The sequence below is a fragment of the Acomys minous genome (genome assembly GCF_964271855.1).
Source record: "Acomys minous genome assembly, chromosome: 7".
Classification (NCBI taxonomy): Eukaryota; Metazoa; Chordata; class Mammalia; order Rodentia; family Muridae; genus Acomys; species Acomys minous.
Genome location: NC_140488.1, coordinates 121338648 through 121357171, shown reverse-complemented (window position 1 = coordinate 121357171; position 18524 = coordinate 121338648). Strand labels below are relative to the sequence as shown.

General features: G+C 39.7%; 2 protein-coding genes and 1 pseudogene across 3 annotated transcripts in view; 2 read left to right on the top strand and 1 right to left on the bottom strand.

Moving 5' to 3' along the window:
- Positions 1 to 14733, bottom strand: part of ACOT9 (acyl-CoA thioesterase 9) — a 78856-nt gene extending 64123 nt beyond the window's left edge. The window contains exon 1 of the mRNA XM_084791133.1: positions 14626 to 14733. The gene's annotated coding sequence lies outside the window, so the exon portion shown is untranslated. The remainder of the gene's footprint in view (positions 1 to 14625) is intronic.
- On the top strand, positions 598 to 1114 carry LOC311602052 (S-phase kinase-associated protein 1-like; annotated as a pseudogene). The gene has a single exon. The product of its transcript is annotated as an S-phase kinase-associated protein 1-like (transcript).
- A 222-nt stretch (positions 14734 to 14955) lies between the features above and the next one.
- On the top strand, positions 14956 to 18221 carry SAT1 (spermidine/spermine N1-acetyltransferase 1). The gene is made up of 6 exons (XM_084791143.1): positions 14956 to 15255; positions 15527 to 15578; positions 15696 to 15779; positions 17198 to 17299; positions 17395 to 17435; positions 17690 to 18221. Exons 1-6 carry the CDS (start codon positions 15190 to 15192, stop codon positions 17858 to 17860), a joined length of 516 nt encoding a protein of 171 aa, XP_084647269.1. The 5' UTR covers positions 14956 to 15189; the 3' UTR covers positions 17861 to 18221.
- The last annotated feature ends 303 nt before the right edge of the window (positions 18222 to 18524 follow it).

Sequence of the window (18524 nt, the reverse complement as noted above, 5' to 3'; positions counted from 1 at the left end):
TCAAAGGAAAACTTTCAGTAGTAGTTTGTCCTCTCATTCCACCAAATGGATCTAAATGATTAAAATAAGGTCCTGAGGCTTGGTAGCAAGTATCTTTACTTGGAACCATCATAGCAGCCCCAAAGTAGGATACAGAGAACAAAATAAAAGGGGATGCAGTATGGGATTCCCTATAGTGAAGCTCCACCTTCAGCTAGGATTCTGGACTGATTTTTTCATTCTCAATGGTTTTGGAATTTTGAATTGTGGTACATTAATATACACTAATAAAAGTAAATGAAGGGGCTGGAAAGATGATTGAGTAGTTAAGATCACTGGCTTTTCTTCCATAGGACCAGAGTTTCATTTCCAGCACCCACACAGCAGCTCACAGGCATCTGTATCTCCAGCTCCAGGGGATCTGACACTTATGTCTCCTCAGACACCTACACCTACATCTACACACATGCGCGCGCGCGCGCGCGCGCACACACACACACACACACACACACACACACACACACACACACACCCCTACACATAATTAAAAATATTTTTTATACTGGCCTTGTCCTTGTTGTTTCTCCTCTTGTGTGAACGTAGCCCATCAGTCTCAGGCCTGAAGTCTTGAGACCAAATACCATGTCCTCAACAAAGTTACAGATTTCTGATGGAGAGATATTTGAAGTTGATGTAGAAATTGCCAAACAATCTATGACCACCAAGACCATGCTGGAAGATTTGGGAATGGATGATGAGGGAGATGATTATCCTGTTCCTTTACTAAATGTTAATGCAGCAATTCTGAAAAAGGTCATTCAGTGGTACACCCCCCACAAGGATGGTGCTCCTCTTCTTGAAGATGATGAGGACAAAGAAAAATGGATCAATGATATTCCTGTTTGGGACCAAGAATTCCTAAAAGTTGATCTAGGAACATTTTTGGAACTTATTCTGGCTGCAGACTACTTAGACATCAAAGGTTTTCTTGATGTTACATGCCAGACTGTGGATAAATATGATTAAAGGGAACATTCCTCTGGAGACTCGTAAAGCTTTCAATATCAAGAATAACTTTACTGAAGAGGGGGAGGTCCAGGTATGCAAAAAGAACCAGTGGTGTGAAGAGAACTGAAGTGCTGTGCCTGATATTGTAACACTCGAAGAGTTGTTCCAAATGCTAGTTGCAATGCTCTGTTTATAATTGTTAATATTAGAGAACAGTGGACAAATGCAGCCTTGATCTTAGTGTATGTGTAGTTCCAGTGGCTGTGTTTCTTCTAAGAGGAGAAGTTACTTTCTCTCCCCCCCCCCACCACCTCATTACTTTGAATAAAACTGAACTGTGAGTTCTCTGTGGAAATCCCTCATTCTGTAAAGTGACTTCTCCCTAGCTCATTGTTCAGTTAACTTCACTGAGCCTCTCAAAGTTGGCGTTGTAAATAAAACAACCCATGAGACATAAATGTAAATATATATATTTGACTACTGAACCACCATTGACAGATTTTTAAGTACTTTTTATTTTTAACCATAAGAAGGATCAGATACTAGGTTTCAAAGAAAGTCTGGGAACTGGTCCTTTCTGTTATTCCCACCTAACAATATAACCACATTCTAACAATATAACCACACAACCCCTACCACAAGATAAAATCTGGTACACCTGAAAAAATCAGTAAGAGAGAAATGAAAATGCTTAGTTAATTCACACATTCCATATCATGGGCTTTTAAACACATTCTCCATCATTCTGAGGTCAGAACTTTCCTGACACTTGAAAATGGTCCACAGCTCTTAATTAACGTTCTTCATAGAAAGCACATATACAATCTTTATCCAATGGAAATGTGGGTCTTCCCACCAAAGCAAGTGACTGAGAGCATGCCAACCTGGCTCAGGAAGCATGTTTTGCAGAATGGACCTAAGTGTTCTTGCATGGCTGAAGGAGAATGGATTATTGAGGTCAGGCAAACTTAGATGTAGACCTAAGTGCTGCCAGTGACTATGATTTTGGACAAGGTTCCTAAATTCTATTATGTAACACAGAGTTCACATTATATTTTCTTCCTTCCCATTTTTATGAATAGTAAATTATGTAAAACTGTAAAATGCTTAGAACATAGTAGGCATCCTTTAATTGTCTGCCCCTTCCTTTCTACCGGATGACATTAAGGATTACACTTATTTGTATTAGGAAGAATTTGTTAATGGCCCAACTGGTTTAGAAGTTATTTCTCAACCTGTTTTATCTTGGCTTTACAGTGGGTCATTCTTTTATTATTTTTTTTGTAATTAGTGTGCAACATAATGGGTTTTCATGTGATAGTTTTATAACATATATCATTGCATTTGGTTGTTATGTCCCTTCCACTGCCTTGGCCTATTCCTCTCCCCCTTCCTGCTGGTCCCGTCTCTTGTGCTTTCATGTCACACATATTCAATTGCTATTTCTTGTTTTCTCTTCTTATTTTCATAATCATTGCCATTTTGTGACATATTGAACTTTCTCAATGTACTGGTTAGGGTTTCATTGCTGTGAAGGCACACAATGAGGACGGTATGGTGGCTAGCTTACAGTTTTAGCATTTTCGTCCATTATCATTATGGCAGGCAGCATGGTAGCATTTATGCAGACATGGTGATGGAGGAGGCAAGAGTTGTACATCTTGATCCACAGGCAACAGGATATTGTGTGTCACACTGGGCATAGCTTGAGTATAGGAGACCTCAAGGCCCATCCCTATAGTAACACACTTCCTCCAGCAAGGGCACAAATCCTAATAGTACCACTCCCATAAGCAGGCCAATTACATTCAAATTACCACTCTCAGGAATAATAAATATGTAATGATTTTTATTTTGATGTATTCCATTTGATGAGGTCTATCCTAAAGGGTATACAATCAAGAATCATCACAGAGGTCACATAATCAGTGCTATTGCCCTTTGCTCGGAACATTTTATCTTCCTGTTCAGACACAATATGAACAAGGTCCAATCAGGAACATATCACCTAGGATAAATTATTTACAACCTCCTTCACTTTATAATCAGATTTCATCTATAATGTAATCAACCTTTAACTGCAAGTTACACTTGGAAATATTTTAGAGAAAATGTAGAGAAAAGGCAAAGGTCACTGGGTATGTTGGTAACACTCCCATAATCACAGCACTTGGGAGACAGAGGGAATAGGATGGTAAATTTGAAGCCAAGCTGTGACACGTATGGACAAGGGAAGCTTCCTTCAGCCTCTTCAAATTAGCTGGGTCCTAATTGTATTGTCTATCTACTCAGCCTGGTCAATAGACATTATTGATTCATACTGCAGAATTCTATTTAGTAGTTTTATTTTGGGGAGTGGGGTTGAGGAAGGAGATAAAACAGAGGAAGAAGACTTAGGAACATGAAGTTGTGGACACAGCAATTGTGAGCCCCATTCTCTGTTGTTACTTTTAAAAGGCAAACATATGGGGAATAGTGGTACAAGGCATAAAAATATAAGCTATATGGAGGCTGAGGTGAGCGTCTCAAGTTAAAGGCCAGCCTTGACTGCATAGTTAACCCTCATATTAAAGAATACTTCCACAATTTTTAAAGACATTGAAAGGTCAATCCTCAACTTCATATGTTAAAACAAAACAAAACAAAAAAAATAAAACCCAGAATAGCTAAAACAATCCTGTACAATAAAAGATCCTTTGGAGGAATCTACATTCCTGACCTCAAGCTGTACTATAGAGCAACAGTAATTAAAACAGCATGGTACTGGCACAGCAATAGGCTGGTTGATCAATGGAATAGAATCAAAGACCCAGAAATGAATCCTCACACATATATGGTCACTTGATTTTTGATAAAGAAGCCAAATCTATTCAATGGGAAAAGGATAGCATCTTCAACAAATAGTGTTGGTCTAATTGGATGTCTAAATGTAGAAAAATGCAATTAGACTGATATTTGTCACCATGTACAAAACTCAAGTCCAAGTGGATTAAAGACCTCAACATAAAACCAGACACACTAAATCGGTTAAAGGAAAAAGTGGGGAAGATCCTGGACCATGTTGGCACAGGAGACGACTTCCTGAACAGAACACCAACAGCCCAGGCCTTAAGGTCAACAATTAACAAATGGGACCTCATGAGGCTGAGAAGCTTCTATAAGGCAGGAGACATTGTCAAGAGAACAAAGTGACAGCCTACAGACTGGGGAAAGATCTTCACTAACCCTACATCTGACAAAGGTCTAATTTTCAAGATATATAAAGAACTCAAGAAATTAAACACCACCAAACCAAATAACCCAGTTAAGAACTGGGGCTCAGAACTAAACAGAGAATCCTCATATTAAAGAAAATGAAAAGAAAAGAAAAGCAGACATGTACAAAGCTGAGGTTTGGTTCTCTGGTACACATGATGTCATGCTTCAATCTCACAGCAGTCCAAAAATAATAACAATAAAACCATACATACACTAGGAGAACTTAATTTGTGACACAGAGCAAATGTGTTGACTGGCTTTCATCTAAGTTTTATCTCAGTACAGTATTTTTATGCTTACCATTTTGGCAAGGAGATATGAGGACTGCAACTGCACAAGAGTGTAATGAAAGATCAACTAAGTAAAAGTCAGGAGACTAGTTGAATTTCTGACTTTACCCTGTGTGATCACAGACTAGTACTTTCCCATCTTTAGGCTTCACTTTTCCTTAGGGAGATGGTAATGAGAAATTTAGATACAAGAACCATGAACCTGTTATGCTTTTGTGATGACCGAACTCTCCATAATAGATATTGGAGGCGCTGGGAGAAACAAACCAGACATTGATCTGATTTGACATCAGTCTCTTCATCAATTGCTAGGATTGAAGGGCAGGGGGAGGAAACCCTTATGCATCCAAACAATATTCATGTAGATTACCTTTATTTAGACAGACAATTCACTTCCTAGTTTTTCCGAAGCTGGATAATGGAAATGTATGATCTCTTTCTCTGTATAGTGAGTATTTTTCTTATAAAACAATCGGTCTCATATCTTAAATGCCAGAGAGTCTGAAAGGTGAAACCTAGGAAACTTGACATGAGACAGCTTTTCACAAACACAGATGCATAAATGACCACATGAGGGAAGTTACTACAATAAAATTTACAGGAGGTTTCATGTCTGTCATAATGAATCAATGCATAAAACATCAAATACAGGTTTCTCCTTAGGTTTATAACAAACAAATTTAAACTTTCTAATTGTGCATTTATTTTTATATGCTTCTGTTTAATATCATATGTTGTATGTTTACATACATGCTAGGATTTTACTTCAAGAGATAAAGTTCTCATCTCAAATTGGTGGCTTTTTTACTTATGCTAATATATATTTTATTTCCATTATAAAACACTTAATGTTTTTCTAATGCTTCATCTTAATTAACATATATGTAAAAATGTCCCCTTAGTGCTGGAGATGGTACCCAGGGCTTCACAAACATTAGGCAAGCATTCTACCATGGAGCTACATCCTTAGCTAGAACTTGAATTTTAAAAATTATATTATATTACTGCTACAGAATTATGGGTTTGATTTAACAGATGAAGCAAAATAGGGTAGTGATATTAGACTGTTGAAACTAATTCACAACTCTAAGAAAATACTAGCTGTTTAAAAATATAATCAATATGAGTGCATAATTAGGAATAGGACAATACTAAAGACTGGTATAAGTGAGTAAGATAATTTTTCATCAGTGACCACTCTTAATTTTGCCTTTAGAAACCTGAAAGAGGGCCAACAAGGTGGCTCAGTGAGTAAAAGCACTTGCTACAAAAGCCTGAGGACCTGAGTTCAATTCTTAGGACCCACATGATAGAAAAAGGCAACTGACACATACAAACTGTAATTTTAGCTCCATATATGTGCCATGGCTTGCCCACAGAAAAAGAGAAATAATAATAATAAAGCTTTTTTAAAGAAAAGAGCAAGAAATCGTCTTTTTCTTTTTTGCTTTTGTGGTACGAGGGTTGAATTCAGAGACAATCACACACTAGGCATGTGCTCTACTACTGAGCTATACCTATATCCTCCTTTATATTTCATTTGGAGCCAGGGTCTCACTAAATTAACCAGGCAAGCCTTGAACTTGTGATTCTCTTGCCTCATCCTTCTGAGCAGCTGAGTCAAAGATATGTGCCACCACACTCAGAAAAATTGCTGCGCTGAATTTCATGCATCACGGTAACTTGGGTCATTTCACAGCTTCTTCAATATCAAGTTGAATTAGTGAAATAAGTAACTCTAAAAAAAATCAAGCTTTTTTTCTGGTCAGAGGTGGTTAACAGTAGCCAACTGGAAGAGTTCCTCCATGGAAATCTTCTATACAGTAGGTAGGGCATGAGTTTCCATGGACATTTTCATATTCTTAAAGCAGGGGTTCCATCCCAGGCTCACAACCATCTTATGAACATATTCACTTCTAACAATATTCAGATGATAATGCCAGCATCCATTAGTTACTTATTTCACTGTTGCAACAACATACCTGACAAAAGCCACAAAAGGAAGGAAAGGAGGAAGGAAGGAAAGAAGGAAGGAAGGAAAGAAGGAAGGCAGGAAGGCAGGCTGGCTTTATTTTGGCTCACAGTTTGGTGTTCAAGTATATCATACATGGGAAGGTCTGGTATGAGGAGCTTGAGTTAGCTGCTCATGTTGCATCTGCTGTCAGGGAGAGGAGTACAATGACTGCTCGTGGTCAGGTAGTTTTCTCCATTTCTTGCAGTAAAGATTCCAGTCCACAGAATGGAACTGCCTTACATTTGGAGGGGTTATCCTCATCTCACTTAACATAGACCAGCTTATTCCTCACAGGATTTCCAAGAAGCTTATCTCTTAGGAGATTCTAGATTCAGTAAAGTTAACAGTCAATATTAACCATCATATGGCTGATACATTGGCTGGGAAATTGTCTACTACCTCTTAAGGAACATTAGTTGTAGAAATGCTCAGCAACTTGGATCCCTATATAATGTGGTCCAAAGGTGCAGCAATTTCTCCATGATACTTTCTATGGGGACACAGGGTAGGCCCCAGTCCATGGGTCCAGGAAGGGCAGTTCCCATACCCCTTAGACCAGTTGGAGGTTATAAGAAATAACTGGCGACAAGGTGGTCATGTTATAGGATGGAAGGCACCAAAATCATGTGTCAGTGGGTCCCTCACACCATTATATTTCGTATTTTTTAAATGTAATAAAATTTACATGAAAATGGTAGACAAATGTTTTTTAAAAATGTAACAATGTACTGAAATTGGGATTAAGTGAGAAAGAATGACATAGTGGAACATGCCTGTAATCCTGGTAGTTTGGACGCAGGCTACCACAAATTTGAAGCCAACCTGGCTAAATGGATTGTGTATCAAAAATCAAAAAGAAGGTGACATCTACCACCCTACCCCATACCTAATACCCAGTACTACATCCTCCTCCAGGGCTAGCCTGGGGGTTTTTCTCAAACTTATAAGATTGAGCCTGGGTCCCATATACAGTGCAGCAGTCTAATTTGACATCCTCTGCCTGCACCACAAAGGAGCTCTAAGCTTAGATCAGGATCCTATCTATCTTAAAACTCACAGAGCTCTCCTATAACATATGCATCCTTTCCATCCAGTAATATCTACTCTCACACTCCAGGCTTAGAACAGGAAGTGTATCCTATATACCCAATCAAAACCACAGAAAATATTTTAAACAAAAATCATAGTAGAAAATGTCCCCAACCTAAAGTAGGTAGTACCTACCAAGGTACAAGTAAACAGAATCAGAATAATATAATACAATATAATATAATATATACAATATAATATAATATAACATAACATTATATATATGAATAATATAATATAATATAACACTATATAATAATATAACACTAGATGTATAGAACAAAAAGACTAAAAACTACATGGGAAAAAGACCAAGTCACATATAAATGAGGACCTATTAGAATAACACTTGATTTCTCAATGGGATCTCTGAAAAACCAGAAAGGCCTGGACAGATGCTTGACAAATTCTAAGAGACCGCAGATGCAAGCCCAGATTACTATATGCAGCATAATTTCAATAACAATAGATGGAGAAAATAAGACACGATACAACCAAATTTAAGTAGTATCTACCCACAAACCCAGCCATACAGAAGGCACTAGAAGTAAAACTTCAACCTGAGGAGGTTAACCACACCCAAGAAAACACAAGAATAAATAATCTCTGACCAGTAAATCAAAGGAATAGAAGACAGGCATGATACACTTCTGTAATCTCAGCACTCAGTGAGGCAGAGGCAGAGGCAGACAGAACTCAGTGAGTTCAAGGCCAGGCTGGTCTACAAAGTGAGTCCAGGACAGCTGACGCTACACAGAGAAACTCTGTCTTGAGAAACAAACAAACAAACAAACAAACAACTACAATACAACAAGCCAAGCCATACCAAACCAAACCAAACAAAAAAGAAAGTAGAAAAAACCCATATCACAACAACAACAAAAAATGAACAGAAATCAATAAACATTGCCTGTTGATAACTCCCAGTATCAATGACCTCAATTCTCCAACACAATACACAAGCTAACAGACTGGATTAGAAAACAGAATCCATATTTCTGCTACATCCAAAAAAGCACTCATCACCATCAAGGATAGAGATGACCTCAGGGTGAAGACGGAAAAAGATATTCCAAGCAATGGACCCAAGAAGCAAGATGGTATAGCCACTTTAATATCTGATGAAATAGTTTTCAAACCAAAACTAATCAGAGATAGTAAATACTCATCAAAGGAAAAATCCATAAGAGGATATTGCAGTTCTTAGACAAGTTATCTTAGACAAAAACTAACCAGAGAAATTCTGGGGCTAACTAATGTCATAAACCAAATAGACCTAACAGAACATTTCACCCCAACACAAAAGAATAGATCTTCTTCTCAACAGCTCATCAAACTTTCTCCAAAACTGACCACATACTTGACACAAGGCAGGTACAAAAACTTGAAATAACAGCCTGAACCCTGTTGGACCACCATGGATTAAAACTGGATATCATCAACACAGAAAGGTTATAAACTTGTGGAAGCTGAACACCTCACTACTGAATGAAAAATGGGTCAAGACAAATCAAAAAGAAAATTTATTAAAAACCAAGTGTGAGCCAAACATTCAAGTATAGGCATATATAGAGACCATTGTTATTCAAACCACCACACCCTTCATTAAGGAAGCTTCTCTTTTCAATAGAGGGAGACCACTACAGAAAACCATAACCAAGCTAAATGCATATGTGCAAGACCCAGTCTCAAGTGATACAACTACAAAACACTGATGTACCTAGAGCTCATGGAACATTTTGGAGGAGAGGGTGGAAAGCTTGTAAGTGTCAGATATTCAGGGAGTTAGTGTGAGATTGTGTCTTCTAGTAATGTCAGAAGCTACACCCATAGGTCTCCCCAATATGACTGCCCAAACATGAGCTGAACAAGGACAATACCAATAGGTATGCCAAAGTGGGTGGGGCCTTAACCCTACACAAAGAATTACAGGCCATTAAGGAATACTGAGAGCAGGAGAAATAGTCTTCCTCAGGGAAGATAACATCAATAGATTATCCAGTACCTAACGTTCAGCCCTGAAAATATGCGTACAAGTAATATTGTACAGACTGAGCAAGTTATGTGTGTGTGTGTGTGTGTGTGTGTATACTGAATATAAATATCAATAATGTAAAAAGAGGCGATGAATTTGAAAAATAGTGGATAATGGTATATGGTTAGATTTGGAGGGAAGAAAGGGAAGGGATAAATGTAAAAAAGAAAAAAAAACCCAAGTCACATCTGTAAGGTAACAAGCAACACATGTCACACATGGCAAGAGTTTGATGTTTTCTTTTCTGGATATGTGTGTGTAGCTCAATATTAAAGCAACTTCTCTAGCAAGCAAGAGGCCTGGATTTGATTTCAGTACAATGAAAGAATGAATGAATGAATGAAAGAAAAGTGAATGAATAAACGAGACTGCATTTATATATTTCTTTTTTTTTTTTTTTGCTGCAGCTCTTTTTTTGAAGGAGACATTTAAATGTGTTCCAGTTTTGTCAGTTTTATTTATACATTTTTGGTTTCCAAGCTTTCAGAGCAGTTTCGTCAGTTTTAAGGTCATGGACTCCCTTTCATCTTCTTACCTGCATCTCCTAACTCCATCATCCTTTCATGAGAAATGACTCACTCCCAAGTACTCCTTTTCCAGAATGAGTTCTCAGGCAATAACCTTGGTGCTAGCCAGCAGACTCTGCCAAACATCACGTACTCTGAGCCAAAACATAAGGCTGTTCCTTGCTGCTTAGACAAAAGTAAGGCTGCTTGGGTGGAGTTTACTCTCTTGCATTTCCCTCTTTGAAGTGTCTTCTATTTTCTTGAATTCTCTCTCAAGACTTAATTGCCAGTCTGCAAATGGTACAAAGACTGGCAAGCTGGATTCTGAACTTTGAAATCTGTTACATGTACCCAGGGGCCATAGGGAAAAGTGGGGGTGTCTTACACTGTGAGTACTAACAGGCAATTATTTCCTATGATCTTCTTATTGGCTAACTTCCATACTCAGATTCAAAGTGGTGATATTTTTAGGAGTCCTGGGTGGTTGATTGCACTTTTCAGATCTCCTACATATTTATGAGATGTTCGAGCCTTGATCTCTTGAGCTGATGGATGAGCAATAATCTCCCCTTAGGACATCACATCAGGAGACATGATCAGACTGGAGATAATACCACTGGTTGGGTTACAAACTGTCCTGCACCACAATTCTCATTGTTCCTGTTGTTTTCATCTGGGAAAGTGAACCCTTCTCACCATAACTAGAGTCTTAAGAATTTCAGTTATTGAACTATCCATCTCCAGAAAATAGGAACTGTGCTACTCATATACTGGAGTCGAGCTGCATTATAAAGAAAACGGATTTAGTTAGCTCACAGTTTTAGAGGCTGGAAATTCAAATGACATGATAAGTTCTCATAAAGGCCTCTGTTGCATATAGATTTCTGTGTCTGGGTGGCATCTTTCTCTCTGTTTATAAGGCTACCAAGATTCACTCGAAGAGGCTGCATCAACCTTACAGAGCTTGTAAGGTGTGTTGGGGGGTGGAGCAAAAGTTGATGTCACTAGTCTTCCTCTATCACTCCTCAACTTATGTTTTCAGTCAGTGTCTCTCACTGCCTCTGGACCTCACTGACTGGGCTATGCTAACTGGCCAGCAAGCTCTGGGGATTTTCCTGTCCCGCCCCCCAGCATGGAGATTACAGGCTCATGCCACCTGTAATGGTGCTGAGGAGCAAACTCAGGTATTCATGTTTGTGAGGCAAACACTTTAGTGGTTCTCAATCTCCCTAATACTATGACACTTTAATATAGTTCCTAATGTTGTGATGACTCCCAACCATAAAATTATTCCATTGCTACTTTATAACTGTAATTTTGCTACTGTTATGAATTGTAATGTAAATATCTGATATGATACCCTCAAAGGGGTTGTGACCCACAGGTTGAAACCACTGCTTTAGGGTATCTAATGCTCTTTTCTGGCTGTCTCAGGCACCTGCACACTCTCTCTCTCTCTCTCTCTCTCTCTCTCTCTCTCTCTCTCTCTCTCTCTCTCTCTCTCACACACACACACAATTCAAGAATAAAATAAATTTGTTTAACAAAGAGATGATGCATGATAGTGGAGTGCACATCTTTATTGCCAGAAGTAGGTAGGCAGAGGCAGATCTCTGTGAGTTGGAGGCCAGTCTGGCCTGAAGAATGAGTTTCAGGACAGCCAAGGATACACAGAGAAATCATGTCTCAAAAAATGAGAGGGGGAGGAGGGAGAGAGGGACAGGCAGACAGACAGACAGATAGACAGACAGACACAGAGAGAGACAGAGAGACAGACACAGAGACAGACAGACAGAGAAATACTGCCAAGGTCAGTAATTGGTGCAAACATGGACTTGTTCTGTGTAGCAGTACAGCCTGGCTAACACAATTAACAAAATATTCAGTACAGCCATGGCCTGGACTCTTGACTTATACATTCTGGAATAATAAATATGTGTTAAGAAACTGAGTGTGTGATGACTTTCTACATGGCCACATATAATGAATACAAAAGGGATGGCATAAGACAACCTGTTTTCAAAAACTGACTTCTGGTGGCATGGTCTACATGAAATATCATAATAATTTTTGGGGCATTCAACTTTGTGAAACCTGGAAGTGAGACAAAAACCAAAATCACTACCTTGGCTATTCTTCCTTCCACTCTCCCCATTTATCCATCTCAGTGATAAGAATTCCCTTTCTTAAAGAAACTGTGGTTCATTTACACTATGGAATACTACTCAGCTATTAAAAACAAAGAAATCCCGAAATTTGTAGACGAATGGATGGAACTAGAAATGATCATACTGAGTGAGTAAACCCAGAAGCAGAAAGACTTACATGGTATATACTCACTATAATTGGGCACTAGCCCAAAAGGCATGTCCCATGAAAGTCTTCACTTACCAGCAGATTGGGATAGATGTGAGAACATCCTACTGAGACTCTAGGTAAGATAAATATAGGAGATGGGGAAATAGAAGGACCCAGAGGGTCCTAGAAACCTACAACAAGAACATCTTGACTGGTGGATCGTGGCCCGGGGGGTCTGCTCAAACTATTGCCCCTATTCTGATCTAGCCAATGGACATGATATTCTCCACAGTTATGTGGAGAGTAGGGACTAACTTTGACATGAACTCTGGTGCCCCATATTTGATGGCCTTCCCTTGGTGGAGAGGTCTGATGGCACTCAAAGAAAGAATAAGCAGGCTGCCAAATGAAACTTGAAAGCCTATGCTATGACCATATAGTGGGGGAGGAGGTCCCCCTCGGTCTTAGACCTAGGGGAGGGGAATAGGGTGAAAGTAGGAGGGAGGGAGGATTGGGAGGATACAAGTGATGGGATAACAGTTGAGTTGTAATCTGAATAAATTAATAAAAAATAATTCCCTTTCTCATAGATTCAATTCCATTATGGTAAAGTACAAACACATCTCTAAATGTAAACTGTGCACCTTTAGGGCTGGTTGTAACACTTGGTGGTCATTTATAATCCCCAAGTACCTCATATAAGATCAACAAGTTGAAATGTTGACTCATTAACCAAATAAAAATTTGCCAAATGTTAGGTTCAATCACAATTCTGAAACACTAAGTAGCCTAAATAGGAAATGGCTTTAGTTTTCTTTCAAAAATTATTCTTGTTATTGAGTCATAGAAGTCTAATGCATTGCTATCAGTAAATATGTAACAAACTCATGTAAGTGCTCTAGCATTCTATACAGAAGCAAAAAAGGGAAGGGCCTTGTCCTCCATGTCAGAAAAGACAGCACTGGTAGTAACTCAGATAGAACCGGTGCTATTCTTAAAGCTCTTTGAAAAAAAGCATCTGCTAAGCTGGGAACAGTGACTCAGTAATGCACTGAGTCATGGAAGAATGGGAGGGATAACAGAAGATGCTTTTCTACTTTCATTTCTACATACAGGATATTATTAGTTAACAAAGGCAAAGTCACTTACTAAACGTTAGGAATGGCCATGTGGCACCAATCCAATCCCTCACTTTACAGACAGGATGCTGGGGACAATCTGATGCTTTATCTCTCACACCCATACACAAAAAATCCTCTGAGTGACTCTGGAACCCAGGAAAGGCTTTGGAAGCAGGGACCTCAACAGGGTCTGTCCAGGAAAGTCCAAAGTAAATGAGAGGTCATTCCCCAGATACTTGAATGCTTACTTGTTCCAGTGGGTATAATCCAGGAATAGGCAAACCCAAATGTTCCTAAACAGTTTGATCTCTGGACATCTAAAACGTAGTGGATCCAAGGAGCTAACCTAGAAAACCTCGAAAAGCCTAGAAAACGCAAAAACAGTGGCATACATTCTTGTAATCATTGAAGTAATGATATTATTATCACACATTCAGTAAGTTTAGAATTACTTCAAAATATAAAGGCAAAGGAAACAAAAGAAACACATGAACTGGAGCAAATAGGGGCTACAGCAGCTTTTAACAGCAAAGGTAAACAGGTCAACTATCAGTGTGCTGAAAGAAAACGTCCAAACCTCAAAATGTTTAAGCAATGAGCCAAATCATTCAATAATGCCAGGTGACATACATAATAAGCAAAACCTACAATATTTTACAAAAACAAACTTTCATGAAAGGAAATTATATAGTATATGTCTCAGTCAAAATCCACAGAGAAGAACCGAGGTTTAAGAAAGAAATGAAGGGGAAGTAAAAACAAGAAAACATCACCAGGTGGCAGAGGTCTTTAATCCTAGCACTGTAAACCAAGGCAGGCAGATGTATATGATCTGTGAATTCTAGGACAGCCTGTTGTACACAGTGAGTTCCAAGCCACAAGACATAGAGACTTGTCTCAAAAACAAAACAAAACAAAACAAAAATATGCAAATACATACATTCCTTTAGTCATGAAAATGATGACATCACCACATAACAACGAACTGCCTGTGGAAAATTACAAGAGGGGAAAAGGAAAATTATACCTCCGGATCACACTTTGATCACACTCTTATCTTTCTGTCATCCCCTAAAGCCTGGTTTCCTGAGTTTGCTTTTCTTGGTAGTGTCAGGGTCACAGAGGCAATCCTCATTTTTTATTTCCAAAGGTCACTAGGCAGCAATAGGCTTCCGGGAAGGGTCCACAAGACGCCGCTAGAGGACGCCAGGCTAGAGAACTCAGAAGCGCACCTCGCCCTTACCCGCCCTCTGGGTTTGCGCCATCAGCGTCACGAGAGAGCCCGGAAGCCCGCAGCGTCCGGAAAAGGAGGCGGCGCTCCTGTGGGCTTGTACCCTTACTGGATATGATCTCTGTCTCACAGTCGCGGAGGAGGAGCTTCTGAGGACTTAAAAGGCACGGTCTCGCCACTGCTAAACTGCGCACGTTCCCAAAGTCCGCTGGTGTTCTGTTTTATACTGAGGTTCGCCAGGTCATGGTGCCAGCCTGACTGAGAAGAGGACGCTCCCGGGAGACGAATGAGGAACCACCTCCTCCTGCTGTTCAAGTACAGGGGCCTGGTGCGCAAAGGGAAGAAAAGCAAAAGACGAAAATGGCTAAATTTAAGATCCGTCCAGCCACTGCCTCCGACTGCAGTGACATCCTACGACTGATCAAGGTAAGAAAAAGCCCGGGCTCTCCCTAGGGCAGAGGGTTGGAGGAGGCTCCGTTTCCCGGAGTCCTTATCTTCAGTTCTGAGAAGTTGCCCAGCCAGTAAATTGCCCTTCTCTCAGCCTGCCAACCCCAGTCTGGGTCAAGCCCGGCAGGTTGGCGTCTGGCAGGACTCTGTTACCACCCAACTCCACTTGCCCCATTTCCCCTCCTGTGAGCTGGCCAGGCTGGCTGAACAGAAGTTTCATAGTCCCTTCTTTTATATGTATTGTCCCCAGGAACTGGCTAAATATGAATACATGGAAGATCAAGTAATTTTAACTGAGAAAGGTAACAAAGGCGTGGCGGGCAGGGGTTGGGGGTGGGGTGGGGCCGCAGGGAGGACAAGCTATTTGTTTCCTGGCACCTCCAAAGGCCAACACTGTCTCTGCCTCCCCCACCTTACAGATCTCCTAGAGGATGGTTTTGGAGAGCACCCCTTCTACCACTGCCTGGTTGCAGAAGTGCCTAAAGAGCACTGGACCTCTGAAGGTAAGCCTTTCTCTCTGTCCAGAAGCCAGAGAGAACGAGTGTTGTATCAAAACCGTAGAGTCTACTGTGCAAAACCCGTGACTACACGGGCAGAAGTTACTGAGAAGCTGTTTGGAAATAACAGCCAGCCAGTGTTGGCTGTTGACTGGCAAATGACTGAGGAAAAAAATGTATGTTCTGTACTTTATAATAGGGCGGGTTAAGAGAGCTGTTTAAGCAAGTATCAGAGTGCTGTGGAAACCCAGAAAAGTTAGGTATAATATAATTTGTTGTAATTCCGTTTCATAAAATGGTTTTTGTTTGACCCTAACCTAACCTTTTTTGTAATTGTGTTAAATCACATTTTTTTCTTTAATTTGTCCCAATCTTCAGGTTACAGTCTCTAGCTTCGCCATGTACATGGCCCTTCTGTGTACATGGATGGGCGGGGAGGTAACTAAAAGATCCTTTACACAATAAAGTAGATGATCATGATAAATGAGGTAAGGTCCTATTATCACACACTTAAAACACGGTAGATCAGAAACTTATATTTGCTTCCTGTCTGTTTGCAAAGAAATAGAAAATGGCTAGAAAGTTTACCTTGCAACCATTGCCTCCATTTGGAACTGAATTGACACTCCTTATGAGGGAGTCAACTTTTAATTATTTTTATTTTTATTTATATATTTATCTTTTTGCTGGCCCTTGTTGACTGGTCAGAAGACGGCTAAAAGGGGAAGTCATTTGGGTGGGTGCTTCAGTTTTCTTATGGTGTCTCTTCCCTAGCCTAGAAGATAATCAAAACACAAAAGAAATGAATTAGGTTTTAGAAGTACATGGGTGTTATGTAACACCGGTTTCCAGTTACTGCTATCTGTCCTGCCTCAAAGACTGGGGGAAGTAAATTGAAAATTTATACATGGGAAGGCAAGTTCTGAAAGTAAACATTGTGCTTTGGGGCCTGGTATTCTGATTTTAAGGAAGCAAGAGTTGGTAAACTACAAGTATTTCCTCTTCTAAACTGCTTTGTAAACCCAACTCTTGCCAAGCCAACATACCATTATGTCATTAGGATGTGAATAATATGCGTGCTTAAGTCCATGGCACTTTTGCTCTGGCAAGTCATGAAAGTGTTCTCACTTCCTGAGTATGAGTCCAGCAGGCTGCAGACTAGCCAGTCCACCAGTATAGCCTAACTTCAGCTATCTCTAATGTGTGCTTTTCGAAAATACATGTCTGAGACTAGCTAGATCATTCATCATTGGTCTGGACAGTACTAGCATAAACATGAGGAGGCAGTCCAGTTCCTGGCTACTTGCTTCTGTGATACATGCATGTATAATTTCTTAAAATCTAGGATAGGCTTCTGATTCTGCCAATATAGCATGGATGGGCTGTTTCTCTCTTTTGTGTCTCACGGGATACTCTCATTACAGGACACAGCATTGTTGGTTTCGCCATGTACTATTTTACCTATGACCCATGGATTGGCAAGTTACTGTATCTTGAAGACTTCTTCGTAATGAGTGATTACAGAGGTATGGTTGAGATAACTGGCGGTAGTTTAAAGAGAAATGAGAGCTCTATGGCCTTAAAATGACTTACGAAGTTAAATTGTATTACTTTCTTTTAGGCTTTGGTATAGGATCAGAAATTTTGAAGAATCTAAGCCAGGTATGTTCACCAGCATTCCACTGCACAGTCCAGGCTGGGCAGGTATTCACTATGTAGTGCCCTGGCTGGCCTGAAGCTTGTCTTCACCTGCCTAGTGCTGGGATTATAGTTGTGACCTAACACACCCAGCTGCCCCAGATTTGGGCTTCTGAATTTGTAAGTGTCATTGGGTTATTGTAGTGAATGAATCACAATTGGGTCTTGGCATCTGGGTGAGATGTCACTGGGCTTATGTTTTCTTTTGCTTGTACTAGGTTGCCATGAAGTGTCGCTGCAGCAGTATGCACTTCTTGGTAGCTGAGTGGAATGAACCGTCTATCAACTTCTACAAAAGAAGAGGTGCTTCGGATTTGTCCAGTGAAGAAGGATGGAGACTCTTCAAGATTGACAAAGAGTACTTGCTAAAAATGGCAGCAGAGGAGTGAGGCGATCTGGTGTAGATGATGACAACATCCATTATACTTTAGAATAAATTCTCAACTTACCTTGCTTTCTATCTTGTTTGTAGTGAAATAATAGAGTGAGCACTCATTCCAAAGCTTTATTACCAGTGGCGTTGTTGCATGTTTGAAATTCGGTCTGTTTAAAATGGCAGTCATGTATGTAGTTTGGAGGCAGAATTCTTGAACATCTTTCAATGAAAAACAAGTGGTATGATCTTACCATATATGAAAAACAAAACTTCATTCTTGTGAGTCATTTAAATGTGTACAATGTACACACTGGTACTTAGAGTTTCTGTTTTGATTCCTTTTTTTAAAAATAAACTACTCTTTGATTTAGTTATTCAGTGTAAGCCTTTTTACTAGTCCCTTCTTACTCATTTTTATTGCAGCCAAAATAATATGCAAAATAAAAATACCCATCCAACAGTTCTCAGGTGCTAATAACATCAATGTTAGAGGCTGCTTGGTGTTTGCAATACCTTGGCTTTCATGCCTATCACCACAGAAATAAAAATTAAAATAAAAAAATGGGGGTGGAAGAAAATGAGCTGGGAAGGAAAGAAGAAAACTGAGTGATACACATAACGAATATGTTCATTATTGTACAAGTAAAATATGGAGGTGAGTTTATGAAATACTGAAA